The sequence below is a fragment of the Mus musculus genome, chromosome 15 (assembly GCF_000001635.26).
Source record: "Mus musculus strain C57BL/6J chromosome 15, GRCm38.p6 C57BL/6J".
NCBI lineage: Eukaryota > Metazoa > Chordata > Mammalia > Rodentia > Muridae > Mus > Mus musculus.
In genome coordinates, this window is record NC_000081.6 from 35571654 (window position 1) to 35589673 (window position 18020).

General features: G+C 38.1%; 1 protein-coding gene across 1 annotated transcript in view; it reads left to right on the forward strand.

Annotated features, from left to right (window-relative positions):
• Vps13b (vacuolar protein sorting 13B) overlaps positions 1-18020 on the forward strand; it is a 560112-nt gene that overhangs the window by 200536 nt on the left and 341556 nt on the right. The window contains exons 20-21 of the mRNA NM_177151.4: positions 407-516; positions 4726-4873. Coding sequence (NP_796125.2) covers positions 407-516; positions 4726-4873 — 258 coding nt within the window. The remainder of the gene's footprint in view (positions 1-406; positions 517-4725; positions 4874-18020) is intronic.

Genomic DNA, 18020 nt, shown 5'->3' on the forward strand with positions numbered 1-18020 from the left:
AATAATTGTATATTTAATTTTAAGAGCAGTGATTGTTTCTGGGCTCTTTTTTTCTTTAGAGTTGAATTTTTATCTGATACAATTTTATTTTTGGCCTACACCATTTCTCTCATAATCTCTCAAGGGTAATCTTCAGTAGATAAATTACTTCTGTCACTTCAGCGTTTTTGTCTTATCTGGTTATTGCATAGGAATAGTCATTTATAACTATATTCTTTCTAAAAAGAGGAATATTGCCCTTTTTCTTAAAGTGCCTGCTTCAGCAACATTTTACTTTCATACAGCAGTACATGCAGGCTTGAAATTCGGTGCATCCTAACAGTATTTATTACTTGTCTCTCCTCTTACAGCTTGTTATTTTTGTATAATGATTATTGTATAATAATTTCAAACTATTTTATTTTAGGTGCTGTATTTCTTTGTAGTGTACAAGGACTCGCTGTTAACATTGACCCAATACTGTATACTTGGGTCATCTACCAACCACAGAAACGAGCAAATAGACATGCACAACAGGTGAGTGGTCTGTCAGTTATGTTAACACATCCACCCTTTCCTTAGCTGGGAAGATTTCAATGCTGCCACTGGTACTAAAGCTAGGACTACATGCTGCAGTCATTAATGACTCACATAAGAAGATGCTATTATTACTGATCTATTGTGAAGTTAGATGATGCTGTTCTTATGGACTGGGGTTGGATGAGACTGTCCTAACTGGTTTTCTCTTTATTTTATTTATGTGCTAGTTCTTTAGGCCCCATTATGCCTTTCAAACAAGATCTGTAATTTTATGTATACGAAACTTTAGTTCAACACAGTTTGTCTGTTGAAGTAACCTTGTGCATATTTACATGCTTGTAAGGCTGAAAGATTAGCAACACTTTTTTTTTTTTTATTCTTACACATCTTTGGATTTATCGAATAAACCTGCTTTGAACTTTAACCCTGGTAATTTGATAGGTAATCCAAAAAAGTTCCTGATACGTATTCATTTAAAACATGTAAATTACAAATGAATAGAATAGGTCATTGTAGTTTCTAGAATCATAAAAAGAAATATTCAATGTAATTAAGGCAAACTGTGTTATTGTTCTCATTTTAAATGAAGGTTTCTGAGGATTTTACCTATGGTAACAATGCTTATAAATAACATAATTTAATCCTTTTGGTGTCATATTTATGTTATATTGTATTGTATTTATTATTATCCGTAGGTTTGGTCTTCTCATTGTTTCCTGGATTTCCTGGATGTTTTGGGTTAGGATCTTTTTTTGCATTTTGCATTTTCTTTGATTGTTGTGTCCATGTTTTCTATGGAATTTTCTGCACCTGATATTCTGTCTTCCATCTCCTGTATTCTGTTGCTGATGCTTGCATCTATTGTTCCTGTTTTCTTTCTAGAATTTCTATCTCCCGAGTTTTCTCCCTTTGTGATTTCTTTATTCTTTCTACTTCCATTTTTAGATCCTGGTTTGTTTTGTTCAATCCCATCACCTGTTTGATTGTTTTCCTGTAATTCTTTAAGGGATTTTTGTGTTTCCTATTTAAGGGCTTCTATCTGTTTAGCTGTATTCTACTGTATTTTTTTAAGGGAGTTATTAATGTCCTTCTTAAAATCCTCTTCCAGCATCATGAGATATGAATTTAAATCAGAATCTTGCTTTTCTGGTGTTTTGGGGTATCCAGGACTTACTGTGGTGGGAGTACTGGGTTCTGATGATGCGAAGTAGTTTTGTCTTACGTTTGCCTTTCTCCATCTGGTTATCTCTGGTGTTAGATGTTCTAGCTGTCTCTGGCTAGAGCCTGATACTCCTGTGAGTCTGTATCAGCACTCCTGGGAGACCAGGTTTCTTCTAGCCGTGCCATTACACAGAGGGCTGCATAACAACCCCAACTCCTGTCTGCAGAAGTAGACTCTTAGGACCTTGTGTCTGAAGCTCTGCTGATTCTGTGGCCTGTGAGTTCCTGAGTGGACTGGCTTTAGAGTGTCACTGGAGAGAAAATGTTTATCTCACCTGAGTTCCCTGGTCAGAACACTGCCTCAAGTGTATTCTTATAATTAGGTATACAAATAAATATGTTTTCACGCATTCAGGGTTTTTTCTCTTTCTTGGGATAGCTTCCCGTTTGTCTTCTTTTTCTCTTTGCATGATTTGTGAAAATATGTAGTTGCTGCAAAAATTCCTACTGTCTAACATTGGAGCCTGCTGCATCTACTCCCTTGTATGAAACACCAGGCTCCCCATTGCTCTCACCCTTGTTTTTCCCAGCTGTACTTCCCTTCTCAGTTGTGGCTAAAGTTCAGTATTTGATGATTCTTTTCCATGAAGTTCAGCATTGATCTTTGATTCTACAGCAAAAATACTTTTTTTTTTTTTTTTTGGCCAAAAATCTGACAGGCTTGTATTAGACATCACTGGCAGTAACATCAGACTTCATTTCACTGAATTAAGAAGAAACAGCTGCTTCATTGTCCAGCTCTGTACTTCTGTGCTCAGTTGAGAGTCATAATACTTTCCAGCTTTCTCTAACTTGCAATGCTGTTCTGTGCGTTCTAAATATGCTCTGATTATCAATTCATCAGACAAAGTAGAATCCTCAAAATATCTTCAAAAATTGGGTTGTGCAAATGAATAATCAATAATTATCTTCTTATCTTCAGTAACTTAGGAATTTTAGATTTGATTTTTCTTATTACAATATATGTTAACTTAGCTTTTTAGGCTTGAAAAGAGAATTTTCAGGTTTCATCTTTAGATACTACAGAGGGAATTCTAGAAAAAAATAATTTATAAGCTTTAATGAATTATTATTGCATTATAATTGTTATATTCTTTACTTTTGTTAACTTCTTATGATAATAAAAATTAATCTTTATTATATGAATTATATTTATAGAATAAAAGTAGTTCCATTGTCTCTCAGTGCCCTTGAGCGATTCTTGGTTCCAGGAACCAAAGTGCATTGATGCTTGTGTTCCTATATGCAGTGGTTGTTTCCACACCTGTTCACACCCTGACATACACTTGATATCAATATAATGCCTAATGCCCAGTGGAGTGCAAATGCTGGGTAGAGTTCTCCTACTTTATAGTGTAGGGGGTAGGGACATGAGAAAAGAGGCCTGTAAGTTAAGTATAGTGGCATTCTGCCCTAAGTGTACTTGAGCCATACTTGGCTAACTTCACAGATTGGGTACTCACATAGGCAAGGCTGGTTCTGTATGCTGTGAAGGAAATCCTCTATATTATTGTATCATATTCTCTGAGTATAAATGGGGATTATGTACATATGAGACAAAGGAGGTAAAGAAAAGAGATGATGTGATTTACAACACAGCCAAGACCCCAACTTACAAAGTACTGTTTATAGAGATGTCAGCTTTTGAGCACATTCTTTAAATTAAATATTTTCATTATTTACATTTCAAATGTTTCCTGGTTTCTTCTTGGGATACCTTCATCCATCCCCTCTTCCCCCTGCTCACTAACCTACCCACTCCTGCTTCCCTGTCCCTGCATTCCCCTACACTGGTGCATTTAGCCTTCTCAGGACCGCAGGCCTTTCCTCCCATTGATGTCCAACAAGGACTACTACATATGCAGCTGGAGCCATGGGTCCTCCATGTGTACTCTTTGGTTGGTAATTTCGTCCCTAGGATCTCTAGGGGTACTGGTTGGTTCATATTGTTGTTCCTCCTATGGGGTTGCTCCTTCAGTCTTTTCTCTAGCTCCTCCATTGGGGACTTTGTGCTCAGTCCAATGGTTGGCTGCAAGCTTCCACCTCTGTATTTGTCAGGCACTGGCAGAGCCTCTCAGGAGACAGCTATATCAGGCTCCTATCAGCAAGCACTTTTTGGCATCCACAATTGTGTCTGTGTTTGGTAACAGTATATGGGATGGATCCCCAGGTTGGGCGGTCTCTGGATGATCTTTCCTTCTGTCTCTCTTCCATACTTTGTCTCTATATCTCCTCCCATGGGTATTTTGTTCCCCTTTCTAAGAAGGGCCAAAGTATCCATACTTTGGTCTTCCTTCTTCTTGAGCTTCATTTGATCTGTTATTTGTATCTTGGATATTCTGAGCTTCTGGGCTAATATCCACTTATCACTGAGTGCATACCATGTGTGTTCTTTTGTGATTGGGTTACCTCACTCAGGATGATATTTTCTAGTTCTATCCATTTGCCTAAGAATTTCATAAATTCATTGTTTTTAATAGCTGAGTAGTATTCCTTTGTGTAAGTGTACCACATTTTCTGTATCCATTTTTCTGTTGAGGGGCATCTGGGTTCTTTCCAGCTACTGGCTATTATAAATAAGGCTGCTATGAACATAGTGGAGCACGGGTCCTTATTACATGTTGGACCATCTTCTGGCTATATGCCCAGGTGTGGTATAGCTGGGTCCTCAGGATTATTATGTCTAATTTTCTGAAGGAATCACCAAACTAATTTCCAGAGTGGTTGTACCAGCTTGCAATCCCACCAGCAATGGAGGAGTGTTACCTTTCTCTATGTCGTCTCCAGCATGTGCTTTCTCCTGAGTTTTTGATCTCAGCCATTGTGACTGGTGTGGTTGCCGATTCTGGTGCCATAGGCCAGTAAGATATGCTGAAGGAGGCAGAGGCAAGAGGATCTGGAGTTTGACGCCAGCCTGGGATACAGTGTTGACCTTTATTGCCTCACGAAGATGGGAATTTCTTTTCGTTTTTTTTTTTCTTTCAGCAGCCTGTGGTAGCTGTACCTCTTGTCACTTCAGTTAACAGAAGGAAAGAAGATGAACTGTCCATTGGAAGTGCCCCATTGGGAAAGCAGCAGTCATATCAGGCCTCAGAATATGCCAGCAGCCCAATCAAGACAAAAACAGTGACAGGTTTGTGTCAAGAACAGATGTATCAGTTCTCTGAGCATTAGTTTACCTTATTATTATACTTGTTCTTACCAGAATATAATCTGAATTATTGAGGGGGAAATTGTGAAAACATAATTCATCATCAGATTGATAGATTTTACAATGATTAGTTAATATGCATATAATATAAAAATAAATAGTATATTGATTATTTTACCATTCAAATTATTGTTGCATGCTGTGGTATTATTTTTGTCTTAGGGGAAATTTTCTGTCTTTAGTTCTTCCCAGCTTTAGAACCCTCAGATGTTATCTATGTATACTTGCATATTTATATTTGGTAAACACACCATGGGCATAATGTGCTCTTAGTGAATTATGCATCTTCTCTCTCTGATGGCCATCACTTATGCCTCTCTTGGGAACTTACAATAATGTTCCTTTTCTTGAGAATACACCTTTTTAACTTAAAATTTGGCTTAATATTTTTTGATTTCCAGTGTTTGCTTTTTTTCTTAAATTGAAAATTGATTTTCCTCACATAATATGTACTTCTTATTGTTTCCTCCATCTACACTTCCTGCCTGGATCCACTTTCATTCTGTCTTTCATTAGAAAATAAACAGTTCTCTTAAGAGTCAATACTTTAAAATAAAATAAAGACTAACACTTTGCAGTTAGACAAAACCAAGAGAAGGAAAAGATCCTAAGAGAAGGCGCGAGAAACAGGAATGTGTTTGCACATGTAGGAATTCCTTAGAAACACTAAAACAGAAGCCTTAATAATATATGCAGAGGGTTTGGTGAAGACCTGTGCAGACCCTGTGCATGCTTCCTTGTGTGTGTGTGTGTGTGTGTATGTATATATGTGTATATAGTATATTTTTAAATTGCTTTGTATGGTGAATAATGTTAATATTAATTTCACTGATAAATTCCCTGCCCCTCAGTTTTCATTTTGAAGATATGTTTTTTTCTGTTTTGCCAAGATAAGGCTCCACTTCAAACCACCTTCTTGTCTAAGTCCCTGTTTGCTTTGGCTTTTTACTTGAGCAAGAACCTGCCAGTGCATACTTCTGTTCTTATATTAGCAATGTTAGAACCAGCATGCAGGGTGTGCTGAATGGCTGGGAGCATATTGAGAGCCCAGCAGCACAAGACTTCTTAATGTTCAGGAAAATCTAGATTCTAAGAATCCCTCCCTAATGGTTTGATGTGTTTGGCCAGTGTTTAGAAAGTGGTGAAATATCTGCAATGAACATAAAAACTTTGAAAACATAATATTGTACAATTTTATTTTCAGTGTGTATTTGTATGTGTGTTTATATACATACATATATATATGTATATATGTATATATGATTTATTTACTTAAGATGTCAAAAATAAACAGGCAGAAACTATGGCAAGGAGAGAAATCAGTCTGTAAGAGCACACTGAGAAACCACATCGAATAATTATGTTTTGGAGCAAATTTTATAACCATGTGATATGTTTACAGATTGATGAACACATTGATGAAAAGAAGATGCACAATAAAAGCCATGGTCTAACTGTAGAGTGGAAAAATATAATATCCAAAATGAGAAGTGCAGAGGAACTAGCAGCAGATGAGATACTATAGGAGGGGTCTCTTACCAGGTAGTAGAAAGGTTCTAAACTGAAGCACCACAAAGTAAATGCAGAGGAGGGGCGCTGGTTTCTTGTGTCAGTGGGAGAATGTCTCACTGAAGATTGGTTCACATGTGTTTCCTGAAGCAGGCTGAGGGATGATGTTCAGGTGATAACTAATTTGGGATCATGTGTGTCCAGGAATGGTAATCAAGGTGCTCATGAGCTGGCATGCCATTCAAGCTGGGAAGATATGTAATGACATGTTTGATGAGTTACTCTTCCTACCTTTCCTTGTGCAGTTATATTCCTAGGTGGCACTCACGGATGAAACTGATGTGGACATAGTTTTCTTCCTGTTACACACCTACATGTATTCTATAGCTTTTGTCAAACTAAAAGAACCATCACTGCTATCTACCTGCCTACCTACCTATCACCACCACCACCACCACTACCACCACCACCACCACCACCACCACCACCACCACCACCACCACTATCACCACAGTTGCCCACTACCACCACCACAGTCACCCAGCAGCAGCAGCAGTTTATTCTCAGAGTTTAGGATCTCCTTTGTGCCTTGTTCGGAAGGAAAACTAATTATGAAACAAACTTAAAACAAACTTGGTTTTTAAGTACAGATATTGAAAGGTTACACTCTATTCTTCCTTTTATTTCTATTACAGAATCTTTCTTTTGGGAATAAACTTGGTTATTAGGTTAAAAATTTTAATTACAATTTTTCTGATAGTGTTGCACATCTAAGCAAGAGTTCAATGAAATATTTATATTATTTATAATTGGATAAATTTGGCCATTTCAGCAAACTTAAATCTCACTGTTTAAAATATTATTAAATTTTGTTCCGTGAGTGTACACCCAAGTCTATTCTGGTCCTCCAAGATCAGGTAGTTTGTCATTGCACCGTGTGGAAGCCTCCATTGCTAGCTGTGCCTCATGGTTCATAAGGCATAAACCTTGAAGTAGTGGCATGTACCAGTAGTACAGTTGGTTGAGGCAAGCTAATAGTTCATGAGGACTGCCTTATCAGTTAGTGGAGTGCATGTTGGTGAACAGAAATTAATAAAGGTGGGAGGCGGGGTAAGAGTACCTACCCTTGTCCCTTTAAAAATGTACTCATCTTTCACTTGTATTAGAAGCTAGTCACTTGACTGTTTCTAGTTGCATAAGGATTCCAAATAGTGTGAAATAATAGTTAAGGCTACATCAGTAAATCAGGTCTGTGAGTTCTAACTAAAATAGATCCAGCGTGAATATTAAGTGTTGTTTAATTGTCTGTGTCACAACTTCAAATCGGTTATGATAAGCTCAGTTTTGGAATAGTTTAAAAAAAAAAAAGCCTCCTGTAGGGTGATATCCAAAGACACAGCTCCATGTGCTTGCATTTCCTCAGTGAGATCATAGTGGAAGCTGCAGAATAAATAATTTATGTCAGGAGAATATTGGGGAGTAAACAACTGGTATTTCACTTCAGAAAATTTTTTTACCTTAAGCATTAAGAAGGGGGGACACAGCAGAAAAGGCACGGTAGCATGATCATAAAATAGAAGCAGTACAGCTACATAGTAATATCAGATGCTTGAAATTGTGAAGATGAAGGCAGTGCCTGATACAGAACGTTCATAAACAGGGAGCCTGACAAAACACACTGCTGCTGTAGGCCAGATGGCCAGAGGAACTTAATTGTTGGGTAATGATTGGGAACTGAGGAAGTAGGAATAGATGACCCATACATAGCACTCTGAAAAACATGGCTGTTTCAACTCTTATGTATGACTCTCAGCATGGAAATCTGGGAAGAGGGAGGGAGGGAGGGAGCTGAAATTTACCAAGAATGAGAATTAAAATATATTGAGAGATCACAATTTGAAATGGGATGTAGGGTATGTTAAGCAGAGTCATGGACTTAATATTTAGAAAAGTAACATCTTGCATTGAGTTAGGGATAAAAAGAATCTGTATCATCACTTTAGCCATCGTTCAGTCTACAGACATTTGTGTAGTCTAAGTACTGGTTCTCTTGAACTATTTAGTAGAGGATGTGAGAATCATTTTATCAAGGTGTAAGCTCTTTGCTGTTCACATACATGGAATTCTTGCCTTCTATGAAGATAGAATATAGCATCCTCTCTTTTTTTTCTTTTTTCTTTAGTTTAACGTGTCATTACAAAGTCTACAGTTTCATTAAATGAGAAAAAAATCATTCTAGTAGCAGGCAATGTGCATTTTTAGGACAATTTTAAATGTGGAGACTGCCAATTTCTGTTAATGTTTCAGTGGCATTGATATTTTCTAATATCTAATTTTAATAACTTGATTAAAAGCCAAATGAGTAACTTCACCTCAGTCAGTATATATCAACAACAATTTCTCTTAAAGTGCTCAGGCCATCCTTCAATTTGGTTAAGCTTGAATTTGGAGAGCTATGTTTCTAGTTATGGAATTAGTAGGAAGCATAAAAACTACATTTTGTGGATTTATGTGTTTTAGAAGTTAGTTGCTTTTATCATGCAGTTTAGTTTAAAATTCCATTCATTTGTATTTAATTAGATATTTAATTTCAATGGAAAATATTAAAGAATTGAAGGTAGATATTAAAGTGTAATGTGCTCAGATCAAATGTGGCTCAACAATGTTTTTCTCTCTTAGAGTAGAAAAAGATTCTACTTTAAAAATTTTCTCCTTGGGCTAGACTTCCCTCGTCCTACTATATAGGTCGTAATGACAATTCAGAGTTCCCTTTCAGCAGATGAACCTGGGAGTTTGTTAGGCTTCCTTAGAGAGCGTGGTGACCATAAAGAAGCTGTATTCTAAACGTGGGGAAACAGTGCCCGTATAGACATATTTGCCACCAAGCAAAACATCCAGTGCCAGGAATGGATTAAATCTAATAGAGTTGTTGGCCAAAATTGTTTTAAGAAGCTTAGAGAGTATTAGTTTTCCATAAGAATTTTTAGTACTATATTAATAACATGAAAGTAAAATATTTTATTATTTTAAGATTTCTAAAAATACTTTGTTTTAAGAACTTCAAGATTTTATTGTTAATTCAGTTTATTTTAATGGTTAGTTTTAGAGATACCTCCTCTCTGAGAAATTTAGATTCAAGATGGGAAATATTGAACTCAGGATACTTTTTTCAGTTTAACTGATTATATTTTGGAAAGTTCTGCTGACACCAGGCTAAGGAATTACCATATTCCAAACACAAAATGTATATTCCAGTTTAATGGCAAAGGGCTGCCTTTTTTCCTTTTTAAGCTAAATTTATCTTTAGGGCTTGTGTTTGGTTATGTTTCTTTCCTGTTTCCTTTTTAAGGCTTTATTTTATTTTTTTAATTATATATATTTGTGTGAAGTTGGGGTAGTATGTACACACAGATATAGGTGCCTGCAGATCTCAGAGTTGGAGCTACAGGCTACTACCCATTGTGTTGTGAGTAGAGGACCTGCTGTTAACCACTGATCTGTCTTTCTACCACGCAGGAATCCCTTAAAATTGTGTGTACATACTGTGACTATGTAATTAAAAACAGCTAATAAAATTGTAAATCTACTTAGCCATGAACTAGTAAAATATAAGAAATTAGAATTATCTGAGAACAAATAAAGAATTGAAGGGTGTTTGCCATTTCCTTTTTGTTGTTGAATGTTCATTCTTCTTTCAGTTAATTTCAATCAATTGTAGGGACAGTGCTTCTGCTTTCCTTAGGCAGTTTGCTCTGTGATCTTGTCTCTTCCATTAGAGTCTGCAGTTACAAGAGGGCTGTAATGGCCACTGAACACTTAGATGGGTTCTGGAGATTCACACTCTGGTTCTCTTGCCTTATTTATTTTGTATTCGTGTGTATGTTGTGTGTGTGTAAAGGGTAGCACTTCCACTGCATGCGTGTTTTGTTCTCTCCTGCTGTGTGTTATGTTCCAGCATGTGGGACTCAAGGCTTCAGGCTTGATGGCAAATGCTTTTATCTGCTCACCTATTTCACTAATACATTTTGGTTCTTTTAAGGTATGTTTAATGCTACTTCCTTTTCTTTACATTTATGTATTTATTCTTTACTGGGGGATGGTGGTATTACCAAGTACATTAACCCTGAAGCCATCTTGAGAGCCTTGTGACTTAACCTTTTCATCTGTAATTTTCTGACATAAGGAAAATCCAATGTCAGTTTACTTAATTAAATACTATCAAATTGCACATATTTTTCATAGATAGGTAAAGTATAAATAGATACTTTATAATTTGCCCAGTATTATTTATAGTTTTTGCATTTCATATACCTGTTTTTAAGAAAACGTATACTTTTTAATATTAGTATCTAGATTTTTGTAGTTATTCATGGGCTAATTGGGGGGCTATTTAAACAGATCCAATGAATAGGTCTGCTGTTCATTGTTCATCAAGATGTTCCTTGTTTATACAGATGGGCATCAAAGAACAACATAAACAATACAGTTCCTTATGAGCCAGGACCAGGAAGCTCAGGAAACCTATCTAGGAAAGCTTTCTTCTCATGAGTATGTGCCCAGTAGAACTGAGCTCCACCTACACTCCATTGTATATGCTTAGCTGGCATGACTGTACATTCAAACAGCTGCATAGAAGTAGAGCTGTAAGAAGAACTAGAACTGACCACAGCCATCCTAACTACTCCTTCCCCATCTTAGGATGCCACTCTACTTCTGCTGAGGTCCTTTTGCTGTACTCCAGTAGGAATTCTAGACAGGTGTGGAAAAGCTGATAACCCCTGAGCCCTTGGGATGCCAAGGCTGGACGGAAGACCTACAGGTTTATTATGTTCTAAGACCAGAGAGCTACAACATTTCCCTTCAGTCTCTAGAACCCAGAGTTATGCCTCTAGCATTCATTTGGGACATATTGCTATGGGTTTTTACCACCAGTGCCTTAGAATATGGAAGTCATCGGAGTTTCTGGATTCTAGTCCCAGTAAACAGTTGAAGGGAACAAGCAGCAAATAGGGTCCTCTCAAACAGATCTTAAATCTGCAGCCCATAACAATCTTATAGATATAATATTGCAGCGATTTAACAGTATTCTAACAATACTTACCTTCCACTTCAGTGCTCCAGGGAAAGGTGTGTCCTCTAAGGATGTTATTCTTTTAGAATATTCTACACCTATTCTTTGAAACTACAAGCAAAGAAAAAAAAAAGAATCTGGTAGGTTCAAAGGCACCTGAACCTACCAGATTGGATCCTGATCCCGTGGATCCAAGTTAACCTGAGAAGAGAATTGGCTGGGTGAAGAAAGTATTAGAGGTCTGGAAGAAAGTCAATAATACCTCTAGATTTGTGGGCTCAAGCAGAATGAGGAAGATAGTGACTGGTGGACGTGGCAGTGGGAGGTTTGGGAGCCATATTAAATAGGAACCCATAGGGGAGCTAAGGAAAGAAGGCTAGGCGATAAGCCCAAGGATGTGCAGGCATCTGGAGATGTGTGCAGACTGGATAATGAATGGCTAGGGTGGAGAAAGCACCTTTATAGCCGATTGTCTGTTAGCTGACATATCACTGCTTTACTGAGGAGTACATGTTTTGAAATTAGAAAGACTAATCACAAGAAACTATAACCAAAAGAGTTGTTTATTGATTTCCATAACCAACATGGGCAGACAGGCAAAACCAGATCTTCTCTTTTTTTTTTTTTTTTTTTTTTATTAGGTATTTAGCTCATTTACATTTCCAATGCTATACCAAAAGTCCCCCTTACCCACCCACCCCCACTCCCCTACCCACCCACTCCCCCCCTTTGGCCCTGGCGTTCCCCTGTACCGGGGCACACAAAGTCTGCGTGTCCAATGAGCCTCTCTTTCCAGTGATGGCCGACTAGGCCATCTTTTGATACATATGCAGCTAGAGTCAAGAGCTCAGGGGTACTGGTTAGTTCATAATGTTGTTCCACCTATAGGGTTGAAGATCCCTTTAGCTCCTTGGGTACTTTCTCTAGCTCCTCCATTGGGAGCCCTGTGATCCATCCATTAGCTGACTGTGAGCATCCACTTCTGTGTTTGCTAGGCCCCGGCATAGTCTCACAAGAGACAGCTACATCTGGGTCCTTTCAGTAAAATCTTGCTAGTGTATGCAATGGTGTCAGCATTTGGAAGCTGATTATGGGGTGGATCCCTGGATATGGCAGTCTCTACATGGTCCATCCTTTCATCTCAGCTCCATACTTTGTTTTTGTAACTCCTTCCATGGGTGTTTTGTTCCCACTTCTAAGGAGGGGCATAGTGTCCACACTTCAGTCTTCATTTTTCTTGAGTTTCATGTGTTTAGGAAATTGTATCTTATATCGTGGGTATCCTAGGTTTTGGGCTAGTATCCACTTATCAGTGAGTACATATTGTGTGAGTTCCTTTGTGATTGTGTTACCTCACTCAGGATGATGCTCTCCAGGTCCATCCATTTGGCTAGGAATTTCATAAATTCATTCTTTTTAATAGCTGAGTAGTACTCCATTGTGTAGATGTACCACATTTTCTGTATCCATTCCTCTGTTGAGGGGCATCTGGGTTCTTTCCAGTTTCTGGCTATTATAAATAAGGCTGCTATGAACATAGTGGAGCATGTGTCCTTCTTACCAGTTGGGGCTTCTTCTGGATATATGCCCAGGAGAGGTATTGCTGGATCCTCCGGTAGTACTATGTCCAATTTTCTGAGGAACCGCCAGACTGATTTCCAGAGTGGTTGTACAAGCCTGCAATCCCACCAACAATGGAGGAGTGTTCCTCTTTCTCCACATCCTCGCCAGCATCTGCTGTCACCTGAATTTTTGATCTTAGCCATTCTGACTGGTGTGAGGTGGAATCTCAGGGTTGTTTTGATTTGCATTTCCCTGATGATTAAGGATGTTGAACATTTTTTCAGGTGCTTCTCTGCCATTCGGTATTCCTCAGGTGAGAATTCTTTGTTCAGTTCTGAGCCCCATTTTTAAGGGGGTTATTTGATTTTCTGAGGTCCACCTTCTTGAGTTCTTTATATATGTTGGATATTAGTCCCCTATCTGATTTAGGATAGGTAAAGATCCTTTCCCAGTCTGTTGGTGGTCTTTTTGTCTTATAGACAGTGTCTTTTGCCTTGCAGAAACTTTGGAGTTTCATTAGGTCCCATTTGTCAATTCTCGATCTTACAGAGCAAGCCATTGCTGTTCTGTTCAGGAATTTTTCCCCTGTGCCCATATCTTCAAGGCTTTTCCCCACTTTCTCCTCTATAAGTTTCAGTGTCTCTGGTTTTATGTGAAGTTCCTTGATCCACTTAGATTTGACCTTAGTACAAGGAGATAAGTATGGATCGATTCGCATTCTTCTACATGATAACAACCAGTTGTGCCAGCACCAATTGTTGAAAATGCTGTCTTTCTCCCACTGGATGGTTTTGGCTCCCTTGTCGAAGATCAAGTGACCATAGGTGTGTGGGTTCATTTCTGGGTCTTCAATTCTATTCCATTGGTCCACTTGTCTGTCTCTATACCAGTACCATGCAGTTTTTATCACAATTGCTCTGTAGTAAAGCTTTAGGTCAGGCATGGTGATTCCACCAGAGGTTCTTTTATCCTTGAGAAGAGTTTTTGCTATCCTCGGTTTTTTGTTATTCCAGATGAATTTGCAAATTGCTCCTTCTAATTCGTTGAAGAATTGAGTTGGAATTTTAATGGGGATTGCATTGAATCTGTAGATTGCTTTTGGCAAGATAGCCATTTTTACAATGTTGGTCCTGCCAATCCATGAGCATGGGAGATCTTTCCATCTTCTGAGATCTTCTTTAATTTCTTTCTTCAGGGACTTGAAGTTTTTATCATACAGATCTTTCACTTCCTTCGTTAGAGTCACGCCGAGATATTTTATATTATTTGTGGCTATTGAGAAGGGTGTTGTTTCCCTAATTTCTTTCTCAGCCTGTTTATTCTTTGTGTAGAGAAAGGCCATTGACTTGTTTGAGTTAATTTTATATCCAGCTACTTCACCGAAGCTGTTTATCAGGTTTAGGAGTTCTCTGTTGGAATTTTTAGGGTCACTTATATATACTATCATATCATCTGCAAAAAGTGATATTTTGACTTCCTCTTTTCCAATTTGTATCCCCTTGATCTCCTTTTGTTGTCGAATTGCTCTGGCTAATACTTCAAGTACTATGTTGAAAAGGTAGGGAGAAAGTGGGCAGCCTTGTCTAGTCCCTGATTTTAGTGGGATTGCTTCCAGCTTCTCTCCATTTACTTTGATGTTGGCTACTGGTTTGCTGTAGATTGCTTTTATCATGTTTAAGTATGGGCCTTGAATTCCTGATCTTTCCAGAACTTTTATCATGAATGGGTGTTGGATCTTGTCAAATGCTTTTTCTGCATCTAACGAGATGATCATGTGGTTTTCGTCTTTGAGTTTGTTTATATAATGGATTACATTGATGGATTTTCGTATATTAAACCATCCCTGCATCCCTGGAATAAAACCTACTTGGTCAGGATGGATGATTGCTTTAATGTGTTCTTGGATTCGGTTAGCGAGAATTTTATTAAGAATTTTTGCATCGATGTTCATAAGAGAAATTGGTCTGAAGTTCTCTATCTTTGTTGGATCTTTCTGTGGTTTAGGTATCAGAGTAATAGTGGCTTCATAAAATGAGTTGGGTAGAATACCTTCTACTTCTATCTTGTGAAAAAGTTTGTGCAGAACTGGAGTTAGATCTTCTTTGAAGGTCTGATAGAACTCTGCACTAAACCCGTCTGGTCCTGGGCTTTTTTTGGCTGGGAGACTATTAATAACTGCTTCTATTTCTTTAGGGGATATGGGACTGTTTAGAAGGTCAACTTGATCCTGATTCAACTTTGGTACCTGGTATCTGTCCAGAAATTTGTCCATTTCATCCAGGTTTTCCAGTTTTGTTGAGTATAGCCTTTTGTAGAAGGATCTGATTGTGTTTTGGATTTCTTCAGGATCTGTTGTTATGTCTCCCTTTTCATTTCTGATTTTGTTAATTAGGATTTTGTCCCTGTGCCCTTTAGTGAGTCTAGCTAAGGGTTTATCTATCTTGTTGATTTTCTCAAAGAACCAACTCCTCGTTTGGTTAATTCTTTGAATAGTTCTTGTTTCCACTTGGTTGATTTCACCCCTGAGTTTGATTATTTCCTGCCGTCTACTCCTCTTGGGTGAATTTGCTTCCTTTTTTTCTAGAGCTTTTAGATGTGTTGTCAAGCTGCTAGTATGTGCTCTCTCCCGTTTTTTCTTGAAGGCACTCATAGCTATGAGTTTCCCTCTTAGAAATGCTTTCATTGTGTCCCAAAGGTTTGGGTACGTTGTGGCTTCATTTTCATTAAACTCTAAAAAGTCTTTAATTTCTTTCTTTATTCCTTCCTTGACCAAGGTATCATTGAGAAGAGTGTTGTTCAGTTTCCATGTGAATGTTGGCTTTCTGTTATTTATTTTGTTATTGAAGATCAGCCTTAGTGCATGGTGATCTGATAGGATACATGGGACAATTTCAATATTTTTGAATCTGTTGAGGCCTGATTTGTGACCTATTATGTGGTCAATTTTGGAGAAGGTACCATGAGGTGCTGAGAAGAAGGTATATCCTTTTGTTTTAGGATAAAATGTTCTGTAGATATCTGTCAGATCCATTTGTTTCATCACTTCTGTTAGTTTCAGTGTGTCCCTGTTTAGTTTCTGTTTCCATGATCTGTCCATTGGTGAAAGTGGTGTGTTGAAGTCTCCCACTATTATTGTGTGAGGCGCAATGTGTGCTTTGAGCTTTACTAAAGTTTCTTTAGTGAATGTGGCTGCTCTTGTATTTGGAGCATAGATATTCAGAATTGAGAGTTCCTCTTGGAGGATTTTACCTTTGATGAGAATGAAGTGTCCCTCCTTGTCTTTTTTGATGACTTTGGGTTGGAAGTCAATCTTATCAGATATTAGGATGGCTACTCCTGCTTGTTTCTTCATACCATTTGCTTGGAAAATTGTTTTCCAGCCTTTCATTCTGAGGTAGTGTCTATCTTTTTCTCTGAGATGAGTTTCCTGTAAGCAGCAAAATGTTGGGTCTTGTTTGTGTAGCCAGTTTGTTAGTCTATGTCTTTTTATTGGCGAGTTGAGACCATTGATGTTAAGAGATATTAAGGAAAAGTAATTGTTGCTTCCTGTTATTTTAGTTGTTAAAGGTGGCATTCTGTTCTTGTGGCTGTCTTCTTTTAGGTTTGTTGAGGGATTACCTTCTTGTTTTTTCTAGGGCGTTGTTCCCGTTCTTGTATTGGTTTTTTTCTGTTATTATCCTTTGAAGGGCTGGATTCGTGGAGAGATAATGCGTGAATTTGGTTTTGTCGTGGAATACTTTGGTTTCTCCCTCTATGATAATTGAGAGTTTGGCTGGGTATAGTAGCCTGGGCTGCAGTTTGTGTTCTCTTAGTGTCTGTATAACATCTGTCCAGGCTCTTCTGGCTTTCATAGTCTCTGGTGAAAAATCTGGTGTAATTCTGATAGGCTTGCCTTTATATGTTACTTGACCTTTTTCCCTTACTGCTTTTAGTATTCTATCTTTATTTAGTGCATTTGATGTTCTGATTATTATGTGTCGGGAGGAATTTCTTTTCTGGTCCAGTCTATTTGGAGTTCTGTAGGCTTCTTGTATGTTCATATGCATCTCATTCTTTAGATTTGGGAAGTTTTCTTCAATAATTTTGTTGAAGATGTTTGCTGGACCTTTGAGTTGAAAATCTTCATTCTCATCCACTCCTATTATCCGTACGTTTGGTCTTCTTATTGTGTCCTGGATTTCCTGGATATTTTGAGTTAGGATCTTTTTGCATTTTCCATTTTCTTTGATTGTTGTGCCGATGTTCTCTATGGAATCTTCTGCACCTGAGATTCTCTCTTCCATCTCTTGTATTCTGTTGCTGATGCTCAAATCTATGGTTCCAGATTTCTTTCCTAGGGTTTCTATCTCTAGTGTTGCCTCGCTTTGAGTTTTCTTTATTGTGTCTACTTCCCTTTTTAGGTCTAGTATGGTTTTGTTCATTTCCATCACCTGTTTGTATGTTTTTTCCTCTTTTTCTGTAAGGACTTCTACCTGTTTGATTGTGTTTTCCTGTTTTTCTTTAAGGACTTGTAACTCTTTAGCAGTGTTCTCCTGTATTTCTTTAAGTGATTTATTAAAGTCCTTCTTGATGTCCTCTACCATCATCATGAGATATGCTTTTAAATCTAGGTCTAGGTTCTCAGGTGTGTTGGGGTTCCCTGGACTGGGCGAAGTGGGTGTGCTGGGTTCTGGTGATGGTGAGTGGTCTTGGTTCCTGTTAGTAAGATTCCTCCGTTTACCTTTCGCCATCTGGTAATCTCTGGAGTTAGTAGTTATAGTTGACTCTGTTTAGAGATTGTTCTTCTGGTGATTCTGTTACCGTCTATCAGCAGACCTGGGAGACAGATTCTCTCCTCTGAGTTTCAGTGCTCAGAGCACTCTCTGCTGGCAAGCTCTCTTACAGGGAAGGTGCGCAGATATCTTGTATTTGGACCTCCTCCTGGCC